At 43.4% G+C, this 26,144-nt stretch overlaps 1 protein-coding gene and 1 long non-coding RNA gene across 2 annotated transcripts in view; one reads left to right on the forward strand and one right to left on the reverse strand.

Annotated features, from left to right (window-relative positions):
- The window catches only part of PTX4 (pentraxin 4), a 43,986-nt gene extending 29,214 nt beyond the window's left edge, over window positions 1–14,772 (forward strand). The window contains exons 2-3 of the mRNA XM_069210441.1: window positions 1,176–2,217; window positions 12,878–14,772. Of these exons, the coding sequence (XP_069066542.1) occupies window positions 1,176–2,217; window positions 12,878–13,518 (1,683 nt within the window). The 3' untranslated portion in view covers window positions 13,519–14,772. The remainder of the gene's footprint in view (window positions 1–1,175; window positions 2,218–12,877) is intronic.
- LOC138261476 (uncharacterized) overlaps window positions 1–26,144 on the reverse strand; it is an 87,618-nt gene that overhangs the window by 4,684 nt on the left and 56,790 nt on the right. The window lies entirely within an intron of this gene.

Genomic DNA, 26,144 nt, shown 5'->3' on the forward strand with positions numbered 1-26,144 from the left:
TGACAAAAGGCAATAGCTGGTGTAGGTGAGACCTGTTGGCTATGCAACAATTGTTTTAGTAGACCACACTGGCCAAAGAAATGTGTGCATTTACCACCTTTGAGTGGAAGTGCTTACCTGGATCCTGCTAGCAATGATGGGATATAACCTGTTTGTTAAACAATGCTTTCTCCTTGGGAGGATGAGAAGCTGTAATTTTTACCAGAAGTGCAGAGAACTACAGTCCAAAAATGCCGTCTCACCAGGTTCAGAGCATATTCTCCCAGTTCAAAGCTCTGTGCCGTGACTTCTAAGTGGCCACGTGTCAAGTTTGACACTGCAGGCCAGGATGAGTACTTACCCACTACCATTTGCACTGTGAGAAGGATAGGACTATCCTTATATAATGGGGAAAGTGAAAGTAACACGATTACTTTTAAATGAACAAAAACTCCTTACGTAAGAATGGCGTGCCTGGCTGCAGATGTCACATGGGGCAATTAGTACCCTATGACCTGTTTTCGGGATAACTATTATAAGTAGTAGTAGTAGTAGTAGTAGTAGTAGTAGTAGTAGTAGTAGTGTTAAAAATAATATGTGTTGCATGGTTTAGAGTTTGTTCGTAATGGCAGTCTTGTTAATTTATTAACTGTTCATTAATTTCCTACTGTAGGAGTTTTGAGCTGCTTGTAAATTGGCAATCAATCAAATCATGTACTTAGCAGTGAATAACCCTTGCGTCTCCAGGGCTCAAGTGTGCAGAGACTGCGATTAAAATTGCTGTGCATTAAAGCCTTACAGAACAAAGAGATCCTGATACCTTCTCTAGTGTTCAGATGGGGGGTTTCATAAGGTGCTTCCCTCCCGCTCCAGCCCTTTGCTTTTTATGAGTTGTGCGGTACACCTTAGCACTAGGTTGCAAGGTTGCTGGGGGGCATAAACACAGTAGTTTGCAGAAATTAGGTGGGTGTGGAGCTTGAAAAATGTAGCTTTGTTATGGGGACCTAGGAGGAGAGAGCACATGCGAAGACAGAAAGTGAATGTCAAATATATGTATGTGGATGCTTCATGGCAACAATATCATGTTTATGTGCAACAAACACTATATAGGTGTAAATTGGTTTTGACATTTTAATACATGAATGAACCAGGGGTGCTCCATCTATTGTAACAGCTGTATATGTTTGTCTTCCCAGGTTCGCCGCTTTCAGGAAGTGACCCTCAATCGACTACAGGGCATCGCTGAAAACTATAACATCTCATATAACATTGATGCCCAGTTCCAGCACCTAACTGAACAGTACCGAACCCTGACCAGCAACCTCGACTCCACCCGCACCTCGCTGCAAGGCGACATGGGTAGCTTAAAGGTCTGGATGAAGAAACTGCAGCGCAAGAACAAGAAGCTGGAGCTGAAGGTCTCATCCCTGGAGAAGGCAATGGGCGAAAGGACCAAACAAAGCTCTCGTGAGAGGAAAGAGCAGACTGTCATCCTGACCAACCTGACACAGGAACTTGGCATACATCGTCAGGACGTTGCCTCTTTGGCTAGAGGGCAGAGAGAGTTAAAAGACCAACTTGAGAGAGTCCAAGAAGTCGTCCAAGGTGAAGGGGCACGAATAACTAGCCTTGAGGAGCGCCTTAAACATGCCGTCCAGAACGAGATCTTGGCTCCAGGTTCCCTCTTGGCGGCAGAACTCCCTAATGAGACACCGCAGGGCAAGCAACTGACAAGCGTAGGCCCAGATCCCCAGGACAATCCAGAACCCCTGCACAGCAACTTAAAACTCCAGACGAAGCACAGGCAGAAGAAGCGGCTGCAGGAGAAATACAAGCACCTCGTCCCTCCTCAGGCAGCCAAGCTGCTGGGCAAACTTCGACAGGACAAAGAGGCCGAACTAGGGCTGCCAATGTTGGCAGAGGCACAGGCCTCGAGACAGCAAGGAAAGAGTGCGCTCCAAGTGCAAGAGCCAGAAGACAGAGGAGAACCCTTTGAGTTTCTCGCACCTGTAGAGTCTCACGTGCCAGCACTACAGCCGCAGGCGCTCCGGGAAGCAGAAGAAAGCCTGCAGGAAACGCCAGCTACGCCACGTGTCCTAGGAGAGCCACCGTCGGCCAGGCGGCCAGAGAAGAGCGCTCCACAGCAAGCTGTACCAGCAGCGTTGACAGCCACCAGGAAGCCTCCAGGGCCAGCTGCCCCCGAAGAGCAAGAGCCGCCTCCCGGGGCGCAAGGCACAAGTATGTCTGGAGTGTTAACGTTAGGATCTGTGTTCACTATTAGGCACGGCTATTATGGGTGGGCGTCAGATATTCCGAGCCTGGCTGTCCTTTGAAGGGAGAGGACAGCTGAGCATTCTTAATACTGCTGCAATGTCTTGAGCCATTCTTTGCTGGGTTTATCTGTGCTTACTTTAGAAATGCCATGAGCGTCACATTTACTTAAAATGTACATTCCAAGCCTCTGGGTTTTTTGGTATATTTTAAATAGCTATCTTCTAATCAACGCCTTCCTTTCAGAGCCTCCCTTCCATATCATAACATCTACCTCTATTCCTTCCTCTTCTTATGGCCTATTTTTACATGCCTACTGGCAGCTTTTAGCTCAGTGATGTCACTTCTGTACACATCTCAATTCTGGTGCTCGGGTTTTGCCAGCTAGCGATTACCAGAATCACATGTTGTGGCTTAAACGTGTACCAAGTATAAGGCCCTCCCTGCTCTCTGTTTCTTATAAGAAGATACCTTCTCCACACGGCCTCCACAACTTTTTCATCTGTAGGCACTGACTCTGCTGCCACATCACTCAAACATTCCGTGGACATGTCTGTGGAACTCCCCTTTTCCTCGCACCACACACACACTAATGGTTTACAATACAATGCCTGCACCACAGATCCATCTAACACACACTCCTCCCTCCACACCAGTCAACGTAGCCTCATTTCCCTTGTTTTCGTCTTCCTGACAAACAGAATTTCTCCATAGATTTCAGTGAAGTCCCCCACTATTCAAGGCTATTTCGAGTGCTTAATTTGAACCAGTGGTTGCAGGTGGGGCCAACCGAGACTCGTTTTTGGGACAGGCACGTCTTCTTCCTCATGGGTCTTTGACCCAGAGCAAGAGAGAGAGAGAAATTAAAACTGGGGGGGGGGGGAGAAAGAGGGGGTAGAAGGAGGAATTAAAACAGGGAAAAATAGTGACTAGGATAGAAAGCAATTATGAAAATAAGCTGAAATAGTGAGATAAAGACGCAGGGAGTGTGTTGTGGTGGATAAAAGAGGCACGAGGAGATAGTGTGCACTGCCCTGGTCTTCACACTTCTGTTACTCCACAGCTCCTGAGCAAAACTTTGAGCGCTGCCGCTTATTCTCTTACAAACAAAGCATTGCTTATACCACGCTCGAAGAAACTGTTCTCTATTATCAATGATAGTGTCAGTCTGTTGAAATATCTGACTCACCCTTATTTTAGAGTTATCAACTTGAGAGGTATGTTTTTGTCCACCACAAACGCACTCCCCATACCCGACTTCTTCAGAAAGCAACTTTCTTTTACAATCCCTCCTCCACAAGCATCTTTTCTACACGCACCCTTCCTTGTTATATTCCTTAGTCTCCACCGTCTTTTCACTCCCGTGACTCCACCTCTACTCGCCTTTTTTACAAACACGCCATTTTGCAACTCGTCTTTGATCTTTTTTGCCCACATTTTCTTTTTTTTCATAACAACCCCTCAGTCAGTGAGGGCATCAAATGCCACGTTCTCCACTTCCTTCTCTGCCATCTGATTCCGTAGTTGGTGAATGTTTGAAGTGGCTTCACGTGATATATAAGTCATGAGGCCAGTGCAGCGTAATGACCACTAGATGCCACTAGTGATCCAAAATTATTCGCAATTTTACAGCCTTATCAAATATTGATTTATATTCTACGGGACCGTTTCACATGACAAAGTAAAAGGACGCCACTTTGAACGTACGTTTACACTTTAGAGGTACATCACAAACATTCCCAGTACTACGCCTAGCCGTCGTCACCATTTGCAGTTTCCAGGCGTCCTATAAGGAAAGCAAAGTGCATATCCGCGTACCCCAATTTCTCCAGTCCTTTATAGGGTACAATGACGCATAGGGGAAATGTACCCTGATGTGCACATACACGTTTTTTCTTTTTTTTCCTCCAAGGGAAAAACACTGTTCACAGACGGGAAACTTTTGCCATAATTCCCCTCCAAACTGAGTGTATATTCCCAGGGCTTTAAGGTAGGCCGGGCCAACCAGGTCTCACACTTAGCAAAAATGTAAAATGTACAATGAAAAGGTGCCCTCTCAGGTCCCATGTCCAGGACCTGAAATCTGCAGGCAAAACAACTCACAGTATCTGTAAAAACCCTTAAGATAGCTCACGCAAACAAAGTAGTTCCTGTTTACATTTCACATTTTGTTTAATCTTTCATCCCATGAGTGTTAGCTTTCTCCAGGATGTTCTGTTTCTGTAGTGTGTTTTTTCATTCAGCATATGACTCGTTTACAGCAGGTCCTGTGAAAAGAGTCACCTCTCGGTGTCCGAGTTCAGATGGTGAGTGGGGGGTTTATAACGAGCCACAATTTAGAGCTCTGGAAGTGAGGACAAAGGTAGTGAAAGTGTCTCTCAGTTTGTCATTAGTGGGTCATTACGATGTTCAGAATATATGCCCATCCAGTCCGAGGCCTCACTGCAGATGGCAGAGAGCCGTGGTCACATGTGCCATTTGTAATTGTGAGTCTGTGCTAAAGTGTGCTTGAACACGGGACACGGCTCTCGAAAATATTCTCAACGCCCAAGAAAAAGAAAATGCAGTGCTTAGAAGCGAGAGTATGTATAGTGTGTTTAGGGGGTGGTGAAATGAAGAAGAAAGTGAAAAGGGGGTCCTGAAGAGGAAAATATGAGATGGGAGAAAGGCAGATGGAGGATTTCCGAAAGATTTGGGGACAAAAAGTATGTAAGTGTCTAATAGAGACTGAAGTGGAAAGTGGTGAGAAGGGAAGAACGGAAGGGATTGAGGCACTTCAAAGACTATGACCCTTTCCACAGACTTTACCAATGTTTAATTCACAAGCTCATCATTTCAGCATTGAAAATTTCCCGTTTTATTTATTCACACCAAATCACTGTTGCTACGTATTTATCTGCTACTACTAACAAGCACTGTCAAAGCCAGTAGGTGTGGCTTGTAATAAGTCCATGTATGTTACTCTGTGATATGTCTGGATGCAATAACAGAAAGCACATAGAGAGGCACCATAATTGTGGTCCGGTGGTACAATATGGGAAGCACAGGATTTTAGTTTACGTGTCAAAGCACACCCTTAATTATTGGAAAGGATACCTAGTTATGCTTCTTAGGCCATGCCCCACATAGAGACCCAACTTTGTTCGCCTCACTTAAAGCCCTGAAAGCTTCTGTGTCATCCCTTTGCATGACTATAATAACTCCTATCATTTAGCGTTGGCAAAGAGCCGGACAAGAGTTCGTTAATGGCCACAAACTTACAAGTTTAAGTGTTTTCAGAAACTTACAAAGCAACTGCACTTCGTTCCACTCACTCCCGTCCCTTGCACGGGTTTTACTAAAGTGTTATTCTTCGCACTTGTGCCAGAGAATTACAAAGTAGTAAAACCATTTACAGCTGTGAGGAATTCTTTTGTGAATTCCTAATGGGTATAAATGGAGATATTTTGGCTATAAGCCTACAATTATAGCCAATGGACATCATATGGAAATATATATTTCATATCACACCCATCTTGAAGTTTCACACCTCAGGGCGATAGAGGGATATGGTAGTAATAACGTAATAATTACCACTATGGGTCACTTAACGTCTCAATAGGATACAGGCAACAGCAGCAAGCAATTAATTGGTTCATTCACTATGGAAATGATGCAGTAGCATCAACAGAAAGTCAATGGAACATTTTCTGTAAATACACTAAATGCTAGCTTTTAATTTTTAGGTCTCGCCTGAGACAGCGCATGTGCTGTCTCTGCAAGCCCTGTGTAAATACAAAAAAAAACCTTTTAAGGGTTTAGAGCCTGCCCATTACTTTCCATTACTTATCACTGGTTGGCTTACACATCATTTGCTTTCCTTGCTTCCTATTGGTCATCACTGCCTGCATTCAGTTTCTCTTCCTGTATTTTGTTGTCCATGGAGCATGGACTAAGTACAGTTTCCTGTCTGCAACCAGTATCCTTCCACCGGCCATGCTGTTGTAGAGGTACCATTTTTTACCATTAGGCTAGCGCTCCATATGAGTGCATGTGTCTGCAGCTTGCCCCTGCCCCTCCCACCGTCTCGCAATGTCATTGCTTGCCCTGTCCTTTTCACCCGATCCTGCGTAGTTGTTACTTGCTCCCATCCCTCCCGACTTCCTGTTGCCTTCTCCTGTCCCTCCGACCCTTCTCACATCTTTGCTTCTTTCCTCCATCCCTCCCACTTCTTTCGCGTCCCTATTGCTTTACCCTTCCCCTCCCACCCCTTCCTGCTTCCTTGTTACCAACCCTGTCAGAAAAAAGAGCTGTTATACGACCAACATTGGCCGCATCATAGCACTTTTTCCCTAATATTTAGCCAAGCAGTACAGCAGCAACCACCCTGCTGTGCAATATGGCTGCAAGCAAATAGAAAAAAAACAATATGATGCAGTCAACACTGGCTGCATAATAGCACTTTTATTTTCTTTACTTTCAGCCATGTTGCAGAGCAGTGCTAAAACACTTTGATAATGCCAATAGATCATTTATAGGCACGACCTATTGGTTTTGCCTATGCTTGTTTCTTTTCAATGAGCACCTTTAGCTCATTTTCTGAAAATGCACCCTTTCTTGACAAATATAGACTTTTTGTTTTTAGTGAATGAATTCCTTTTTCACTGACATCACCTTTGGAAAATTAATTTTTACCCAAATAGCAGCTAAGTAAATAAACTCATTTACACCAATTATAAGCCTGTCATTTTCTCAATAAAATTGTTATCAAATTCCAGTTTTTCATTGTTGGAAAAAACACACAGGACCACATTCTTTGTTGCATTGTAAAGGGAGCGCGCAGTTACCAGGGAAGGAATTACTACTTTGGCTGTCCCTGTTGGGTCCAATTATATCTTTATAGACCTAGAAGGGGGGATAAGATGCAGGTCCCAGAATTACCTGTCCGATTACCCCATATGATTCTCCAATTCCTGGCCCTTTTATCTGCGCGTTTTCAACAGGTGGAAATGTGTGGGTCAAATTATTTGGCTGTCTTCATTTACAAGCAGCACACAAACATGTATTGGAACTGTAATCATGAGTGCCATGAAGGTAAGGGCCTGTGAGTGTGGTGGTAGAGTCAAAGAGGCGAATAAAAGGTACAAAATATTCCATAAGCATTTTGTTATTTTTCGCATTCAGGTAGCACCATTTAATATAAAGCGCACAAAGCCGAAATGAAAAATGAATGCAACTTAAACTTATTGCTGAGAAATGTACACTTTCACGTTATGAAACCTAAGCTGGTTAACACGAGCACTCTATATGTCTGTGTGAGGCCAGTGAGGCACAGAGTTGAATCTTAGTTAGTGTAGTGGCGAATAGTACTTTGTGTATTTTTAGTTCTGCAAGGTCTCACCCTGTGACAGATAGCACAGAGAAATGTAACTTATTATTTTAAAATCGTACCATACACAGTATAAGCGAGGCTGCACCAAACGAGGTAGTTTCTGAGATAAAACAAGTATTTTAGCAATTTATAATCAGACTCTGCCTAGTGCAATCATTATTTACGTGTAGTGCAATCATTATTTACGTGTCTATTACTCTAGAACTCAGCTGATAACACCCCTACATTACCTCTTAAAAAGAATAAATCTCGGTGACCATGAAGCTTTAGGTGACTCCAACAATTAATGGCTGATGAGAAAACCTGTTCTTTCGCTCTCTGCACCTCGCCTCCCTTTATGTTTTGGCAGAGGCACTGCAAGGTCAGCATTAACCGTTCAGGAACAGCTGTTTTTGCAAAAGAGCTTGCCATGGGGTGGCAGCGAGGAGGCCAACAGAGTTCCATTCAGATGCAGAGCCCTAATCCTCTGGACCACCTGGGACCACATACTAAAGGCCAGGCAAGAGGAAGGAGCAAGATCCATGGATAGTGTCAACATGTGATACAGAAGACGGTGGACTTTGTGGGGACTCATTAGATAGAAGCCTACCAGATAGCACAGCTGTCTGGTTGCGAAAGACATATTGCGGACGGGAGAAAGCTGACCTAGGAATGCATTCCATCTATTGCTTACCCTTGGCCTTGTCTTTTGTCATCCACATTTGCTTACTTTCTGTTGGCTGGCTTTATTTGTATTAGGGTGCCCAGATTTTGTTTGTTACTCCCAAGGCGCATAGCCTGTTTACCATCTCTCAGAACTCTGACTGGCTCCTTGCATTCCAGCATGCTTGCTTGCTTTCTGTGAACCTTTTTTTTCATTTTTGTAAGGCACTCTGCAGGAATACATGTGTTTTCAGCTGTCTCCTTTGGAAGCAAGTTCAGGAAGCAGGAAACATGCTGTGTTTCTTGTAAGAGGTTTTCCGCCTCCTGTCTTTTGCTTGACTGATTTCATTTAACTTTGCCACCACCCCAGTTCTTTAATCTTGCCTGTCTGTGAGGAACAATATTCTGTCTATGAACTTGTTTATTTTCGTCAGTGCTGTTTACTAATAAGATTACTTAAATAATCCTCTTCCTCAGTTTCATGCCCAAGCTATAGGTGCTGGAAATTGATGAGCAGGGGGTGCTGAAGCACCCCCAAAATAAAGATGCTGGAGTTCAGATATGAATGAGCAATAAATAGCTCTTTGAATTGTGTTTTTATCTTGCTACATTTGCTGTGCATTCAAATAGAGAGGTCAAATGTTAGGCTCAGTTTTCTGAGGGAGATTGGTGTTTACTTTCATTTCTCTGACTGCAAAATCCGAGGACTTATGTGACAACCTTGCTGGGTAATGGGGGTGTGAAAGGCTGTAGGATGTTATGTTATGTAGGATGTTAATGCACACAGCAAAATTTAAATGCCAGTTAATGAACTGTACACATATATATATATATCAGTATTTGAAAGCACAAATGAAGCACATTTTTTGTAATTCTGAAGTGTAATGGAAACAAATATTTTATTACGATCAAAACAAATCAGTCCCTTAGGGGATGCAGAATTCCGCACATTATTGTTTGTGCTTAATATAGTTTTCTCCGTAAAACTTGGTATCTGTGCAAATACAATGGCAATTTCAATTGAAAATGTGTTGTCTTAGTGGTACTGCGGTACCACACAATGGATACTTCACTCTAACTCACTCCACTTCATGACACTCTACTCTATGATACTCTACACCCCTCCACTATACAACACTTTACTACACACTATACTATTCCACTGTAGGACATTCTGTTCCACTGTACGATGCTCAACTCCACTTTATGCCACTCTACTCCAGTCTATGCCATTCTATGACTCTCCGTTCTTCAACTGTCCACTCTATGACCCTCCATTATATGCCATTTTACTCTACGCTACTCTACTCCATTCCACTCTACCACACTCTGTGCCTCTTTACTCTACAACACTCCAATCTAAGGTACTCCACTCTATGACAATCTACACTACTCCACTCTGCAACATACCACTTCACAACATTCTACCTTTGTCTAGGACATTCCACTCTATTCCATTTTACACCATTCTACTCTATGACACTCCACACCACTTTACTCCACTTTATGCCACTCCACTATATGACATTTTACTCCACTCTGTGACACTCCACCCTTCAACACTATACTCAGCTCTACACCACTCCACTCTACCACACTGCTACCTTCTACACCACTCCGCTTTATGCCACTCTACTCCACTCAGTTGCACTCCTCTCTACAATACACTACTCAGCTATATGGCACTTTACTCCACTCTATGCCACTTCATTCCACACAACCCTACTCGACTCTACGCCATGCCATGCCACGCCACACCACACTGCAACACTGTACTCCACTCTACGCCACTTTACTCCACTCTGTGACACTCTACTTTATGCCACTTCACTTGACTCCACTCTACAACACTTTACTCCACTCAACGCCACTCCGCTCTATGCCACTCCACTCTACAACAGTCTTAGTTATTCCTCTCTGTGCCACTCCACTCTACGACCCTTTATGCCACTCCACTCTATTATTCTCGACTCCATTCCAGTCTAGTAGACTGTAAGCAACTTTACCCTACTCTATGCCACTTCACTCTATGACACTCTACTGCACTCTGTTCTATGACCATTTACTCCACTTGATGCCACGCCACTCTACTCTACTCCACTCCACTCTAGAACACTCTGTTCCACTCAACTACACATTACTCCACTCTACTCCACTGCACTCAATGCTATACTACTCCATGCCACTCTATGACACTGGACTCTTTACCCTACTCCATTCCACTCACCTGATCTATAACACTTCACTCTGACACTCAACTCTATGCCACTCTACTCCCCTCTGCCACTTCACTTTATGCCACTTCACTCTACTCCACTCTAATGTATGACTTTCTACTCCATTCAAGTCTATTTCACTGTACACTACTCCACTCTATGACACTTCACTCTATTACCCCCTACTCCACTGTAGGACTCCAGTCCACTCTACACCACTCGAATCCACTCTATTCCACTCATTACTACTTCACTTTGCCCCACACCACGACACTCCACACCACTCTCTTCTACAGTACTCATTTTTAGCCATGCTGGACAGCAGCCATGCTGGTATACAACATAGCTAAAACACATTGGCACATCCAATGTCTCTACCATAGGCAAGAGCTATTGGCTTTCCCAAAGCTTGTTTATTCTCTATTTCAAATGTACAGAGATAGTTTCAGCAGAGAGTTGTCCACAGAGAAGGCGGCACGTTACGTGGCATTTTTTTGAAAGGCCCCTCACTACCATTCGTGCAGCACGTTCCGAGGCCAAGTGTGTAAGTGAAGGCCATTGTCCTTGTTAGCATTAGAGCACAGATCACTCTTGATGCTTTTTTTCTTTTTAAACAAAGCAGCAGAAAGTAGCATTAATGCTGCAGGTACACTGGCACCAGGGCCCTGTGATATGAGGATCCAAATAAACCCCAATCATGTCTGGTTCACTAGCCTACCTTGTTTGCATTAGGGCCCTGTTCACACTTGCTATGCCAGTGTTGCCTTGGGCCTCAGAGCAACAGCACAATGGAGGAGAAAATTGAAGCAGAAGGGACACCTTAGTTTAGCCTTAAAAGGATGGCAGGGAGGGGCGATGTGGCAAGAAAGGAGCCCGTGTTTTAACAAGTGGGGAGGAGACAGCCTACTTAGTAAAGTAGGAGCTATCATTAGTGAAGCAAGAGCAGTAGCACTGGGCTCCAGGGGTCTAGGGGGCCTAGTGTATTACAATTATGACTGGCTCAATTTTAAAAGGTGGAACAGGGACTTATTTTACATTCTAGTATTAGTGCCAGGAACACCAGGAGCACCCATGCAGAAAAAGAGGAGACAACTTGTGAGAGCTCATTTCTTTAGTATTTAAAGAAACAGAGATCCTGTTTCAAGATTGAAGTAATAGTCAGGCATGGTGGGCAAAGTGTGAAGAAGCAGAAATGGTAGCCTGCTACTCAGGGCCTCAGCTGTCATTAGTGCAGCAGGTGCAATTGCATTGGCTCACAACATCCCAGTTATGGGGAGTAGTATTTTTGGATCAATCAATGACTTTGACTCATTTGCTGCTTTATAAGTCTCACATTTAATGTGGATTAAAATGAAATGATCTCATAAGCCATGCTGCAAATAGTGAGCCCTTTCCCTCCAGCACCACCAAGTCTTGCCATAAAGTTTTAGGCCCATCTTCAAAACATTTTGCTTTGGGAGGCTCGGAGCAAAAAAAGGATGAAGACCCCGGCCTAGATACTGGGATCCAAAGGATGGTGATTGCCCAGACATCATAGGGATAACCTTCACTTTTCAGCATTCATGAAAGCACATACACTGGCCAGTGGCTAGGTTTATGCTTCTCACAAAGAGTGGCAGTGCAGTGAAGTGGTATGCTGTTAAGGAATAGAAAGGTCATCTGCAACATGCCCTCTCCCTTCAGTGCAACTTCAACATGGCACCCCTTCAAGGTCCCTGCTGAGTTACTGCTAATGTAGTGGTCCCTGTACTAACAGTGCACTTGAGATGCTAGATTACCACCTATTCCACTATTTAGGATGAGAACGCCTAGCACCCGGGCAAAGACAAAACACTGGCCTAGCAAAATGGTAATTGCCCTTAGCCCTTCACTACACAGTGCACATGTGTTTTGGGGCATCTGCCTCACACGCATGTACAGTGCAATTCCTCCTTATTCTTCTTCAGAATCTAAGGGACATGTTTAAGGATCCTTCCTTCGTGGAGTAGATAGCCAATGGGGGTTGACGGAAGAACCTCTGTGTGGTGAGGGAGAACCCCTACACTATTCTGTGGTGTAAGTGTATTACATATGTTAGTAGGATGTTCTATACCTGGGTCCTGTGCTGTCACCATCTCCCTGCATGTGCTACTTCTCTGTAATGTCTTTATTACCTGCTGCTAGGATGTCTTTGTGTATTGGTGCACTGTAGTGATACTGCTTGTTTTCAATGTCTCGTTTGCATGTCACACACAGCAAAAAACATATTTCTTCGTTTCAAACTCATAGTCTCTTTATAAAGCACATATTTTTTATCTGTGTCACAGCCTATCAGCTGTAATTGTTCTTTCATGTAAGTTTGAGACACCGCATATTTCTGCCAGAAAATAACCACTTTTGCTTTTTATTTTCCTCCTAGTTTGCAACGTGGACTCCATGTTGGTTTTCCCCAATCCTTCTTCAGAGAATGTTGCCACCTTTAGCCCTGGTTTCAAAGAGGCGATCCATGAGCTATCGATCTGTACCTGGGTGAAGACTGGTGCCACTTATCTGGGCACCATGCTGTCCTACGCCACAGAGGAGAATGACAACAAACTAGTGTTGCATGGACGCAACTCCACAAATCAAGGCACAATACAATTTGTCATTGGAGACCCAGCCTTCCGGGAGCTACCGGTGGTAGCACTGTTGGACAACCGTTGGCATCACATATGCGTCATCTGGTCCTCCATCCAGGGTAAATATTGGTTCTACGTGGACCGTCGACTGGCTACCACTGGCTCCAGATTCCAGAAGGGTTATGAGCTCCCACCGGGTGGATCCCTTGTGCTGGGCCAGGAGCAGGACACCATCGGTGGGGGTTTTGACAGCTCAGAGTCCTTTGTGGGCAGCCTGGCTGGCTTCGCTATGTGGAACCGATCTCTTTCTCCAGGAGAGGTCTCTGGGATTGCCACAGGAAAAGGCCAGCCACGGGGCGCTATACTTACCTTGAGTGATGTTGCGTCTGTCCATGGACTTGTACAGAGGGTGAACTGCACCTGCCTAGAGCACTGTCTGTAAATCTCACGTTCTTGGTGACCCGGTACAGCAAAGCTTTGTCGAGGTCAGGATGTCACACCTGCCAGCCTGCCTGAAAGGGTGACAGCTTTAAAGGGATGTTGGATTTATTGCCAAAAACATAGACAACTTCTTCTTCTTGACCCTCTGTGGTCGATGACCCCTGGTACAACCTATGCAATGATTTGCTTCCTCAGTTGTCTCACAATATGCTTTTGTAAAGTTTAGTTTTTTTTTACCATCTTTCGGTCCCCCGGACCTGTGGCTACCCTGTGGCATTCAAGGATTATGGACTGAAAATAAATGAGCTGTGATATTCGGAATGTTAAGGGAAACATTGTAAAAGCACACCTGTTAAATTTAGAAACACAACTATATGCAAGGTAGAAACCTTCTCTGCACAGCTCTTATCACAGATTAAGAGTTTGGTTTATGCTCAACCAAATATTGTAAAATAAACAAGTTCTATCTCAAGCAAAGTCTGTTGGAACTGGTTCCAACAGATACCCACTCCATGAGGCGACTGAGCTTATCTCTTGAAAGATGGTGTCTGCAATGATGCCAGTGGAAATCCATAGACCAAGCACTGATCTTATGGGACTCAAAAGGCACAATTGCTTCATGGACTGACCACAGTATATAAAGAACAATCCGGGCACTGGTATTTCAGGGTTCCATGTTGAGGTTATATCTTTTACAAAATGCATTTTTCCTGATGGTAGCAGGATTCTATGTTCAGTGTGCACATCTTACAGAGTGCCTGGTCCCGATAGCAGGATTCTATGTCTAGAGTGTGCCTTGTACCTGAAGATACTGGTTTTCAGGTTCAAAGGTGCACCTCTTGCACAGTGTTTCTGGTCCTTGAGGGTAGCAGATTTCCATGTTCTGAGTGGATCTCTCACACAGAGTTCCGAGTCCCTGGGGATAGCAGGATTCTGTATTCTGGGTACAACTCTAACTAATAATTTCTGGTCCCTGAGGAAGGCAGACATAACGTCCAGATCCAATTTCGTAGACTGCATGGTTCCTGTAAGACCAGTTTTCATATTCAGGCTGCACCTCTTACACATAGGGGGTTATTCTGACCCTGGCGGCCGGTGGCCGCCAAGGCCACCGACCACGGGAGCACCGCCAACAGGCTGGCGGTGCTCCCACGAGCATTCTGACCGCGGCGGTTCAGCCGCGGTCAGAAGCGGCAAGTCGGCGGGCTCCCGCCGACTTACCGCTGCTCGGGGGAATCCTTCATGGCGGCGGAGCGCGCTCCGCCGCCATGAGGATTCTGACCCCCCCTACCGCCATCCTCTTCATGGCGGGAAAGCCGCCATGAACAGGATGGCGGTAGGGGGGGTCGCGGGGCCCCTGGGGGCCCCTGCCGTGCCCATGCCAATGGCATGGGCATGGCAGGGGCCCCCGTAAGAGGGCCCCGCAAAGTATTTCAGTGTCTGCCTTGCAGACACTGAAATATGCGACGGGTGCCACTGCACCCGTCGCACCTTCCCACTCCGCCGGCTCGATTACGAGCCGGCATCCTCGTGGGAAGGGAGTTTTTCCCTGGGCTGGCGGGCGGTCTTTTGGAGACCGCCCGCCAGCCCAGGGAAAAACTCATAATACCCTCCGCGGTCTTCTGACCGCGGAGCGGTATAATGGGGGTGGAATTCTGGCGGGCGGCCTCCGCCGCCCGCCAGAATCAGAATCACCCCCATAGTTCCTAGTCCCCTGGGCAGCAGGATTCCATGTTCTCAGTACATCTCTTACATAGAACCTATAGTCCCCGTAGGTAGCAGGATTCCATGTTCTCTGCGCATATTATCTTGCAAACAATTCCTGTTCCCCAGGGGTAGCAGAATTCCACATTTAAGTGTATCTCTTACAAATAATTCCTGGCACCTGAGGGTAGCTTGATTCCGTGTTGGAAGTACACCTCCTACAGAGTGCATAGTTGTTATGCATGGCAGGACGCAATGTAACAAAGATCACCTCTTAGAGAGAGTGCCAGAGAGGTTAAATTGACTTAACGTTACAAGTGCACTCTTCACCGAGAGTACCTTGTGCCTGAGAATAGAGTGAGCTTATGTTCTGAGTGCAAACTTTAAAGGCTCTGCCTGGACCTTGGGGTATGAGTACCTCCATGGACTGACAGCAATTCTCACTGGGGGTGCCAAACCCCCTGAGTGTAGGGAGCCCTTACAGAGGGAGCACCTGGACCCTCTGGATATCTAGACTCCATGCACTGAGTGGACTCTGGGATTTGGGACTTCAGGGAGGAAGCATATTCCTTACAGTAAGGGCCTGGAAGGTGAGCCTAAAGGGATTGTGCATACTAATTAAACCACTTTTAGGGTTTGTACTAGCCGTATAAGAAAGGGACACATTGAGTTGGTGGCCCCTTGCTGGTCACATGTGTCTCATGTTCGATTGTGGCAGCACCTGAAGACCTCATTTGGAGTCACAGTGGAACAATGTAGGGAAGTGTTGTTTTAGTATGCACTGAACAATTGCCATTAGCAGTCAAAATGAGGTAGTAGGGCGTTCTCAGCCATTTCCTATTGTCTGTGCTATCTCCCCTTGTATGTTCGGCCTTTAGACGGTGTCTTTGTTGACACCACTCCTTTCTGCCAGAAGGAGAACTGGCCAATAGTGATAATGGGCGATTCCCCAACAGGGTAGTCCTTCTATGTTGTTACTGTCAGTCACACCCTTACCTTCTATGGAAATTAGTATGTTAGAGTTTTTACAGCATGTGACCATCTCTGCCCCAAATCTGCATGCTTTTTAGAGACAGTTGCTGAGCTGGAATACTATTTTTTTTACGATAGGCTAACCTCCTTTATTCAGTTGGCCATTCGGTATGTCCTTTGTGAGACTCCAGTACTCTGTGAACATTGAGATGATCCAGTACTCCTGCCATTCTGAGACATCCCTCTGGAGGGAGATCCCTACCTGATAGCGTAAGACTCACGCACTCTTATCCTTTTAGATTTCTCGTTGCATGCAAATGCCTTTTAGGCGGTGTAAGCCTTCAGCATTATAGCTCCTCTAAGACAATATATCCTCCCTCCTGCAGACACTGACAGGTCATTTTTGCCTTCTATCTTTGTTTTATTTTGTATTGCATTGAGAGCTCTATTTTATACCGCACATTATTGCTTCATAAATTATATAATGATTCTGGTGTTTTGGGTGTATACATATATTTTGCTGCCACTTCTGTCGTGGGCTGGATGCCCTAATTCACATGGATGTGTTTGTTGTTGGCTTTAATGCCTGATTCTTTTCCAGGTTTGGGGTGTTTGATTTCCCTTTGTCTCAATAGACAGGAAAAGTTCCTTTAACAAGAGATCGCCATCTTCTCTTATCTTGCTCACTCACTACCACTGTCAGTTATAAATGTCTGCCAGGCGTGTACACTCTTCAACAGTGCTCCCCTCCTGGGGGACAGAAATTACCACAGCTTCCTTGTGGCTAGTCAGTTTTTTTTAATCTTAAACACCTTTACCTATAGAGCAACCACTTTTACTCTTCCAGGGCCACTATGAACACTCTCCTCGGACTCAGCATCTCACCATCCTGTGCTTACATAGCTCCCCACCTGTGGAACCAATGACTCATCACGAGGGCTCACTAGAAACTAGCGAGAAGAGGATTCATCAGCACTCTCTGATCTGTAGGGGTTCTTCATAGGACCTTACCAACTGGTCCTCGGGATCCATCTTGCCATTCTTAAGTGTTTATCAGCCACACCTACTACCTTGAGGTCTACAGTGCCTTATCCCAACAATTTAGAGAGTAACTCCTTTTATAAAGGCACAGGGGATAGAGTTCAGCCAAACCAATAAAACGTTTTCCCCTGGAATTATAGTTAAAATCCAAACACAAGAACAAAAGTATTACATAGAAAATAAATATATGTAATCAAAATACTATAAAAGACACAATAACCTTTTTAGTATTTTGATTGTATAAAGTTGTTTGCTATGTTATTTTTGTTCCAAATGATTTTGATGCTGTCCAATGGATGATGAACTTTATTAACAAATGTCACTAGTATTTTATGTGTATTTTGTAAAATATGAGATTCTAAACATTGTGGTTGGAGCATAATTGGTTATTGTTTGAGATCGAAGTGATATCTTTCGTTCTTGTGTTGCTAATTAACCATCCACATAGCAAAGGTTTGAATTTTAACAATAAGTCCCGGGGGAAACTTTTGTATTGGTCATCTTTGGAGGCCGCCCTTTTTCTGAATCCCACCATGTCTCGTTAGCCCCTTCCCAAGGTTCTCAGCACTGCCCATTGCCCCCTCCTTGGATCTTACCAGAGCGTGTTTACTCTATCCTTGTGGCAAGTAAAGCTCTTTGGCATTTCCTGGGGTCTCACTATTACTTGTTGGAGCTTGCAATGGGTCCTTCTGCACATGTCTCGTGGACACAAATCTTTGTTGACCAGCTCATGGCTCCTATGCTTGGGTCCTGGATCAAGACAGGCAAATCCAAGGAGAGTAAGGCAGGGTGGATAAGAGAGTCCTGGGTTTCTCAATTGCTTTTTTTAAACTGTAACATAGTCCAGAACGCAGTAAGAAATGTTTCCTCTGCAATAAATCATTCCATGCAAACTGTGTAAAAAAAACTTGTTTTTCTCAGGATTCAGAGAAAATGTGAGAGGTATCAGTGCAAGCATCTATCTATAACAACAACATACACTAAGGTTTGCCTTGCTCGGTCACCAAAACATAATTAATCCCTTGTTTAAGGGTCATCACATTGGCTAATACACAAATATTCAAATGTCTGGTTTTTGTTACACACTGACAGGCTCAGCTGTCACTGGTACAGGATGTCCTACAGAGACACCCTGTTGGATGTTATGTTGTTGTGGGTACTCTTACTCGTACAATGACAATCCCTTGGTTCCTAACATCTGTAGACATCTGCACAGAGACTGATTCAAGGACACCCTGTTAGGTTTTTACTGTGTGTATGCCTGACATTCTTAAGAGTTATAATTGCAAGGGAACCTTATAATGAACAATACAGAGGGATTCCTGTTGACTCGTATTGTGTATCAAGGTTTATATCATGTACTTACAGTGATATACTGAGACGTTTTTGGTAAACCATGTACACGTGAGGTTTTTGTAGAGGACACATACTGAAGCTAACATACTTTAAAGTGTTCACAAATTTGACAATAGAGGAACATGAGGCGCAGTGAAGTAAACCACTTGCCTAGGATCACAAAACGTGGTAAAATGTGGCTGCTAAAATTTGAGTGCAGCTTTCCCCATAAGACATTCTGAAAGTCAGCACCAGAACTTGTCTTTCACGGATTAAATTTGAGTGCAGTGTTCAACAGAAATGACTTCAAAAATACAGATGCCTCTACGTCAATCTGATACTTACTGTAGAAGAAATGTTTCTAGAAAAAATAGCAGCCTTTAATCTAAAACCTGGCCAAGAACAAACGAAAATGAGTATTTGGAACATACGACTCAATCCAGCAAATTCAATGGAAAAAAAGTGCTGCTCTTTCTAAAACGAGGAATATGAAAGGCAAAATAACCATATTTCTTTGCATTAACAAACAAAAATATTTCGGGGTAGGGGCAAGCATAAAGGCATTTAAAGAAATCTCCATAACATGAGGGCATCAGTATCCTAGAGTGTTTTCAATTAACGTTTTTCAAAGCAGCGGGTCTGCACACTGCAGCTGTGCTCCAGCCTGGGGTGTTTCACTCACCCGGTCTGTGTTTGAGCTGCAGTTTCAGTCGCTAGATAGAGTACAAGCTGATGAAAAGGGTGCACATGTTTTGAAGCTGCAGCAGTAGTAGGAAGCTGAACGCACTTCTTTGAAAACTAGATTACGGTGGAAAGAGGGTAGTACTGGAAAGCTGGGCTCATCTCTCTCGTGAGTCGGTAGCCTCCTGAGGCATGGTCCTGGCCTTAGCGATCACCCACTTACAAACCTCATTAACACCCGCAAGGAAGCCAAGATGGTGGAGTGGTGGCACTCGACTAGTTGCAGTTTCGGTGACCTGCCTTTGGCAGACAGGATCAAAATGTGGCCAAGGCATGCAAAGTTTACAACTTACTAAAAACATCTTCTACTTTGTAAAGTTTGACTCTCCAGCAGCCCAGTTTAGGACTGTGGCTCTGACCCGGATCAAATACTGAATTTCTGCATATGAGGGACATCCTAGGTACGCCACATGCCAGCTTCAGCACATATTAGTAATCTAAAGCTGCATGAACACGACTTGGCTGTAATTTCAACCAGGCAAGGCCAAGTACGGTGTGATACACTATCTCCATGATAGACTACAACCTGACCAGCTGCCCTACCGCCTGAGATTATCTTTGTCACCTCAACTATGCAAAGATGCAAGAAATAGTGGATGGATGGCCGTTCACGTCACTTGTAGGCTGTGGAGCCCACCTCTGGGATGATCACTGGCAGAGAGGTGGCTAACAAATAAGGTTCACTGATTGCAGCTCCGGGCCACCATTCAGTAGCATATACTACACACATGTGCATACACATACCGATACATTCATACATACACATATGCATTCAACATTCATTAAGGACTTACCTGCTGAAGCGGTGACATATGGTGGTGGGATGAAGATGAAGAAAGCTCTGTTGTGTTCAGAAGGCTTTGGGTAAGGAAGGGACAAAAGGAAGATCCTGCCACCTTTTTGCAATCTCTGACCTTGTCAAGGTTCAACCAATGAAAGAATAACTTCCTTCTCTCATCCCACAGTGGGATGGGGTCAGTGAGAGCTGCTGACCCCACCCCATTCTGTGATGAGCGTCAGTGCTAGACCTCTGTTACCTGGGAACTTTAGGACTTAGATCTGAAGATCCCAGTCTACCGGTGACGCTCCGCCTCCTCATGAGGGGGAGGTTCACAGAGGAATTTGCCTGGCTGAGGAAGTCACACCTTTTGGGGTGTGAAATCTTCAGCCACGTGGCTGCTCATTTCGCGCACATACCACGCCTGGCTGTCTGACCCAAGCATAAAAAGTGTCTGTCAGACTTACCTTTGCTTAGCCTGACAGACACTCTTCGTGCACTGCAAAAGGGTGGAGAGGCAGGGCCCTCTGCCCTTAACCACGGTTTGTGGCAGTATAAAACATATTTTCCTGTCAATGCATTTCAGAACTCAATAGGTCAATTTTCAGGAGATAAAACAATCTCTTCAAACACAAGTACTCATGCTATCTTGAAAAAGAAACACAAATATAGTGCACCTTTATCAGATGTGAATTCACTTTCAGTCTAAACTGCAGTAAGACCACTTAACTCCCGACTACCTGAATCTGGTGCTGCTTTTACGTGCTTTAATTAACTCTCCTAATTTTCTTTGTGAAATATTTCACTCCCTTGGGGTTCCATTTATATTTCCTTTTACAATTAATTTACATTGTTTCAAAATGTTAAATAGACATTCATTATGCAAACACTTGAGTCTCACAATCAGTTCGAAGCAGTGTGCATTCATCCTCCATTGTCAGCACAGACAATAAAGATGAACTTTGTAACTTTTTTCAGTTAAGTGAAACTGCATCTTTATTCATAAATGTTACCATGAAATCGAAGTGCCATTTATGTTCACTTAAATACATCTCCGTATCTTTTATCCCTATGTGGGTGCAAATGAAGCAGGGGGGACCAGAAACCTTGCTTAGCAGCTAACAAAAGCTGCTTCTTTGAATACATTCAGGGAAGCAGCGTTTGATAATCCTTTGACTTCTTGGCTTACATATAGAAGTGGGAGGATACAGCGGAACAACCCACTGCAGACCTGCGTGTATATCTCTACCCCTCTTACTAAGCCCATACGTCTGTTTTTTTGATTTCCTATTTTACGCATATGTAATGCTAATCATCATGATTTATCTGCCCTGTAAATTAAGCATCACATACTTTGCAGGAGAAGTAAACAGATTTAAGGCTATCGTAGGAGGAATTTTGGCTTGCAGTTGTTAACGGCTTCTACAGAGAGCCATAAATGTGGCTTGCACAGGCTGCTTAGTGCTGGAGACTTCAAGGCCCTCACAGCCTGTTGGCGGAAGTTTGGGACTTGGACATCTACAGGCATGTGCACCCAGCATGTAGGAAAGGACCGTTGGAACAGCATGGTCTAGTCCAGAGGTCTTCCAACTGGGGGGCGTGCCCCTCTATGGGGGGCCTCAAGTGATCCCAGGGGGGGGCGCCAAACTCTGGCCAAAAGAAATAGTATACAGATAACATGCCTTTGTTTTGAGCAGAAGCATGTTATTGCAGTTTTAAAAAGGTAATAGCACTTAACTGCAATGTTTAAATAGGTTTAGACATATTTAAATATTGCCATCTTTCTAAAATAATTGTGAAAAATTCTGAAGGGGGACCCAATGATTTTTATTTTTCAACAGGGGGGGGGGGGGGCGGCATTAAAAAGTTTGAAGACCACCGGTCTAGTCAAAGGATTTCATTGAATATCACTCACTTAACCTTTGCACAAATTAGGCCTGCACTTTCTGATTCCTAGAGCCTTGAAAAACGTTATGGGGCACAACAGCCATCTATCTTGAAATTGATCAGTGAGCCCTTAGGAAGCCATCTCAGATCATAGAGGTAAGGAGCACAATAATCAAGGGAACAGCCTGGTCATTAAGACGGTAGAGGAAGGGGGTGGGGTGAGCATCAGATGTTCCGGCAGTCACGCTGGCATATCATGTTAATCATCATATGAGAAGCAGAACATGAGGGGACTTGTGAGCCAGTGGAAACGGAATGGATTGCGGATTGTGAGGTGTACTTAAAACACAATAACCAGACAAGAGTGTAAGTGTGTGTTTTTGTCTGAGTGATTATTTAGAAATCCCAGGTGAAATCCAACAGACACCTTATTATACCCAACTGAAAGCTTCTGTACCCAACTACTTATTACATAATACATTTATTAGGGGGTTTTAACACCCCAAAAACCCTGCATGAAGCTACACCCCTGATAATGTTCAAGAAGAGATGCGTGTCTTGACAGGCAAGCAGCTGCTTCTGTATTAACTGTGTTTTCTGTTCATGTCGGTCAGAGGCATGGCGCAGGGCCATTGACACAAAGCTGTGAAATGATAAAAAGGGTACGTTCGCGTTTACTGCATTAACCACATTGATTATAATAGGTGTAACACTTAAAAAAACATTATTCTCAAGATTTTAAAATTAAGAAAATAAAAAAAAAATATGTGTCTTTGTACAGTGTTATAAAGTATAATAACTAGTTGATCCAGTATTTTCCAGCATATTATGGGCCTGATTCTAACTTTGGAGGACGGTGTTAAACCGTCCCAAAAGTGGCGGATATACCACCTACCGTATTACGAGTCCATTATATCCTATGGAACTCGTAATACGGTAGGTGGTATATCCGCCACTTTTGGGACGGTTTAACACCGTCCTCCAAAGTTAGAATCAGGCCCTATGTGTCCTGTCTCAGAACTTCATTTTTTTACTAATAAAAGTCCAAAGGCAAATAATATGACCAAGAGCTTCTACTTTGTAGCCACACAGCCAACATCCACTGTTTCCCTAGAACCTCAGATTCCATGCTCCCTTAAACTCAAATAATGCAATATAAAAAAAGTCTAAGGGCCTTATTATGAGCCTGGCTGTCCAAGGCCCACCAGATTAGTGGGGAACAAGGTTCCTGACGGGCAGACGACAGTCTAACTTGTGGTCAGCCACAACGGCGCCATGCTGATCACAACTCCTGTTTCCACCAGCCTTTCCATGGCGGGGATCCCACCATGGAAAGGCTGGCAGAAACAAAGTGCTGGGGGACACGGGGGCCTGCATTGCCCATGTCTGTGGCATGGGCAGTGCAGGTGCCCCCTGCCCTGCACACTCAGAATGCACACTGTATGCTTTGCAGACAGTGTGCATTCTGAGAATGTAGGTGTGCTACAGTATTGTCCTCAGCTCGCTTAAAGGAGCTGAGACCAATACTGTAGCACTGTTCCCACCAGGCTGGCCGGCGGGAACATTGTAATATGATGTTCCATCCGGTCAGCCCAGTGGTAACATCGTACTACGGCAGGGGGTGAGGCAGCCTGGTTGACGGCCACCTCATCCCCATGAGTTTGGCGGCTCACTCTTCCGACCACAAAACTCCTAATGAGGCCCTAAATAATAATTTGTTCCTTTTTAATGTGCTTTGCATGCTCAATGTAATAGATTCTTGTTTTAATGAGGATTAGGATTTGTAGACCAGATCCGTGTGTTTGTATTCAGGCAAGTACAAAATACCTTTCACTTACTTAATCCTGGCCAGTGTTTTTCTTTATAACTTCTTCTGTGTTGTGGTTGACATTGTAGTCAGTGTTTCAAACAGCTGTAGTATTCCTTGACTTACATGTTAATGAACGTGAAATTTATTTCAAAATGTTTGTAAGAAATCATTTTTAATTCCTCATACATTAGATATGTTAATGTTGTCAGATTTGCTGTATCACTGTCACAGATATAGTTTATTGCTGCAACAGTATGGAATGTAAGTAATAATTTTATGTTCAATTTCAAGCTCAAATAACAGTTTGGGTTAAATGTCCAGAGATGTAATAGTTGTTTAATGCTTCACATGTAAGTTTTGTCAAAATCAACTATGTTTTTGGTAGTAAATATTAGGGAAGCGTAGAGTAGCAGTTGGTGTTACTTTCATGCCTAATGTTTTTTTTTAATAACGGCCCTATTTTGTTTCCTCCATGAAGTCTAACAAACCTCTTTACTGGTTTTGTTACTATACTCAGTTTCTCTTGCTTAGTGAGGATGTGATAGATCGAAGATAGTTTCTGAACCGACGTACCGAACTAGTAATACTGATGGACAAATTCAATTACTTCATTACCAATTTTCAAAGAAATTGATTTACTTTTTCACCCGAAGGTCTTCATGTTTGTTTTTTAATAATTGACTGATAATCCATTCACTAGATTGAATTCACTTAGCTGGGTTAGCTGATATTCTCATCATTTTGGAGTTTGTGAGAGAATTACTAAATCCTCATCATAGGTCAGATGAGTGATCCCATGGATGACATATTTCGGTGGCAATCCATGAGTATGACGTGAATATTACTGTAGGTCTGCAGTATACAGTGAAAATAAAGAGGGACCAAAATAATCAGTTTAAAGTTGATTTCTTGTGCAATAAAATATTTCTGTGAGTTAGACTTATTCGTAACCAGGTGTCATAATATAGTTCCATCAAGAAATATAGAAGAGAGTGGTTTATTCCCCATTTTAACAATTTGTTCTACAGATTTTAACAATTGATTTTGTCGAATGCAGTCCTGTAGTCTATAAAACAGACATCTAGTGCAGTATTTTTTTTATTTCTTTTTACTATAAGAGTCGAAGCAGAGATATTATCTATAGTTGAGCAGTCTGAACAAAAACCAGTTAGATTTGATTATACCAGGTTGTTTTAATTTGCAGATTTGTTGTCAAGATATTTAATAGTTATTTTGCGAAACGTTTTTCTTCAAAGCCCAAAGGAGAAATTCATCTATAATTTTTTTGGATCATGTTTTTGGCTCTTTTTATGGATAAGATGAATAATGGATCCTTTCCATGAGGGAATTAATGAGTGGCTTCATAAAAGTATGTTGAGTTTAACCAAATCAATTCATATATCATTTGGGCCTCTTGCTTTTGAAGGGCGACTATGTTTGATCAAAGTGGTTACATCATCCGGGCTTGTTTTGAAGAATGGTTTAAATGGAGGCATGCTTGCATTTGGACTTACAACGCTGCTTGTTAAAGAGTCTTTATGTGGTCTGTCCACTTATCTTTTGCAATAAACTGGTCGTTTGGGATGCTATATGTCTTTATTCCATTACCTTTCAAAAATCTAAAAACTTTAGTATTTTTTGTTTTGATTGTTTCCACTATTTGTGTCTAAGATTTGTCTTGGTGATTATTTTTATTTCCTTTATTTTTTTCCTTAATTGGTACTTTATATATTTGATTTGATTATCCTGTCACATAAAACAGCATTTCTTTAAGAGGCATTGAAGATCTTTATATTAGTTTACTTTTAGCATTAGTAATGAACTGATTAATGGAGGACAATGGGTGATTAGTGATCCTATGTTTGTGATATGGTTCTGTAGATATAAACTTCAAGATTGATTCTGTCGGTTTCCAGTCTATGATACAGTCTCCATGATTTACTTATATTATTGTAGTAGTTGTTAATCTTGATGCTATAATTTGGTCTGTCTTTAGTTTTTAGACTTTGGATTTAAGTTCTCAGTTCCATCTTACTAACTTTTTTTTTAGTAAAGTCATGCGGTCATTATTTAAGGTTTTGCTAGTGGTGAATTTATCGTAATTGAAATGAAGAGATATCTTTTGTGGATCATAATGGTTCTCCTTCTTTCAGATAAATTCTAAATGTTTACATTTGTGGAAATTCATGTAATGTACAGAAGCATAATCCATCTGGTCATTCTTAACTGTTTATCAGCCACACCTACCACCTTGAGATCTACAGTATCTTATCCCAACAATTTAGAGAGTAACCCCTTTTATAAAGGCACAGGGGATAGAGTTCAGCCAGATGTTGTTTTTGTTCATAGATCATTTACA

The sequence above is a fragment of the Pleurodeles waltl genome, chromosome 10 (assembly GCF_031143425.1).
Source record: "Pleurodeles waltl isolate 20211129_DDA chromosome 10, aPleWal1.hap1.20221129, whole genome shotgun sequence".
In the NCBI taxonomy this organism is placed as follows: domain Eukaryota; kingdom Metazoa; phylum Chordata; class Amphibia; order Caudata; family Salamandridae; genus Pleurodeles; species Pleurodeles waltl.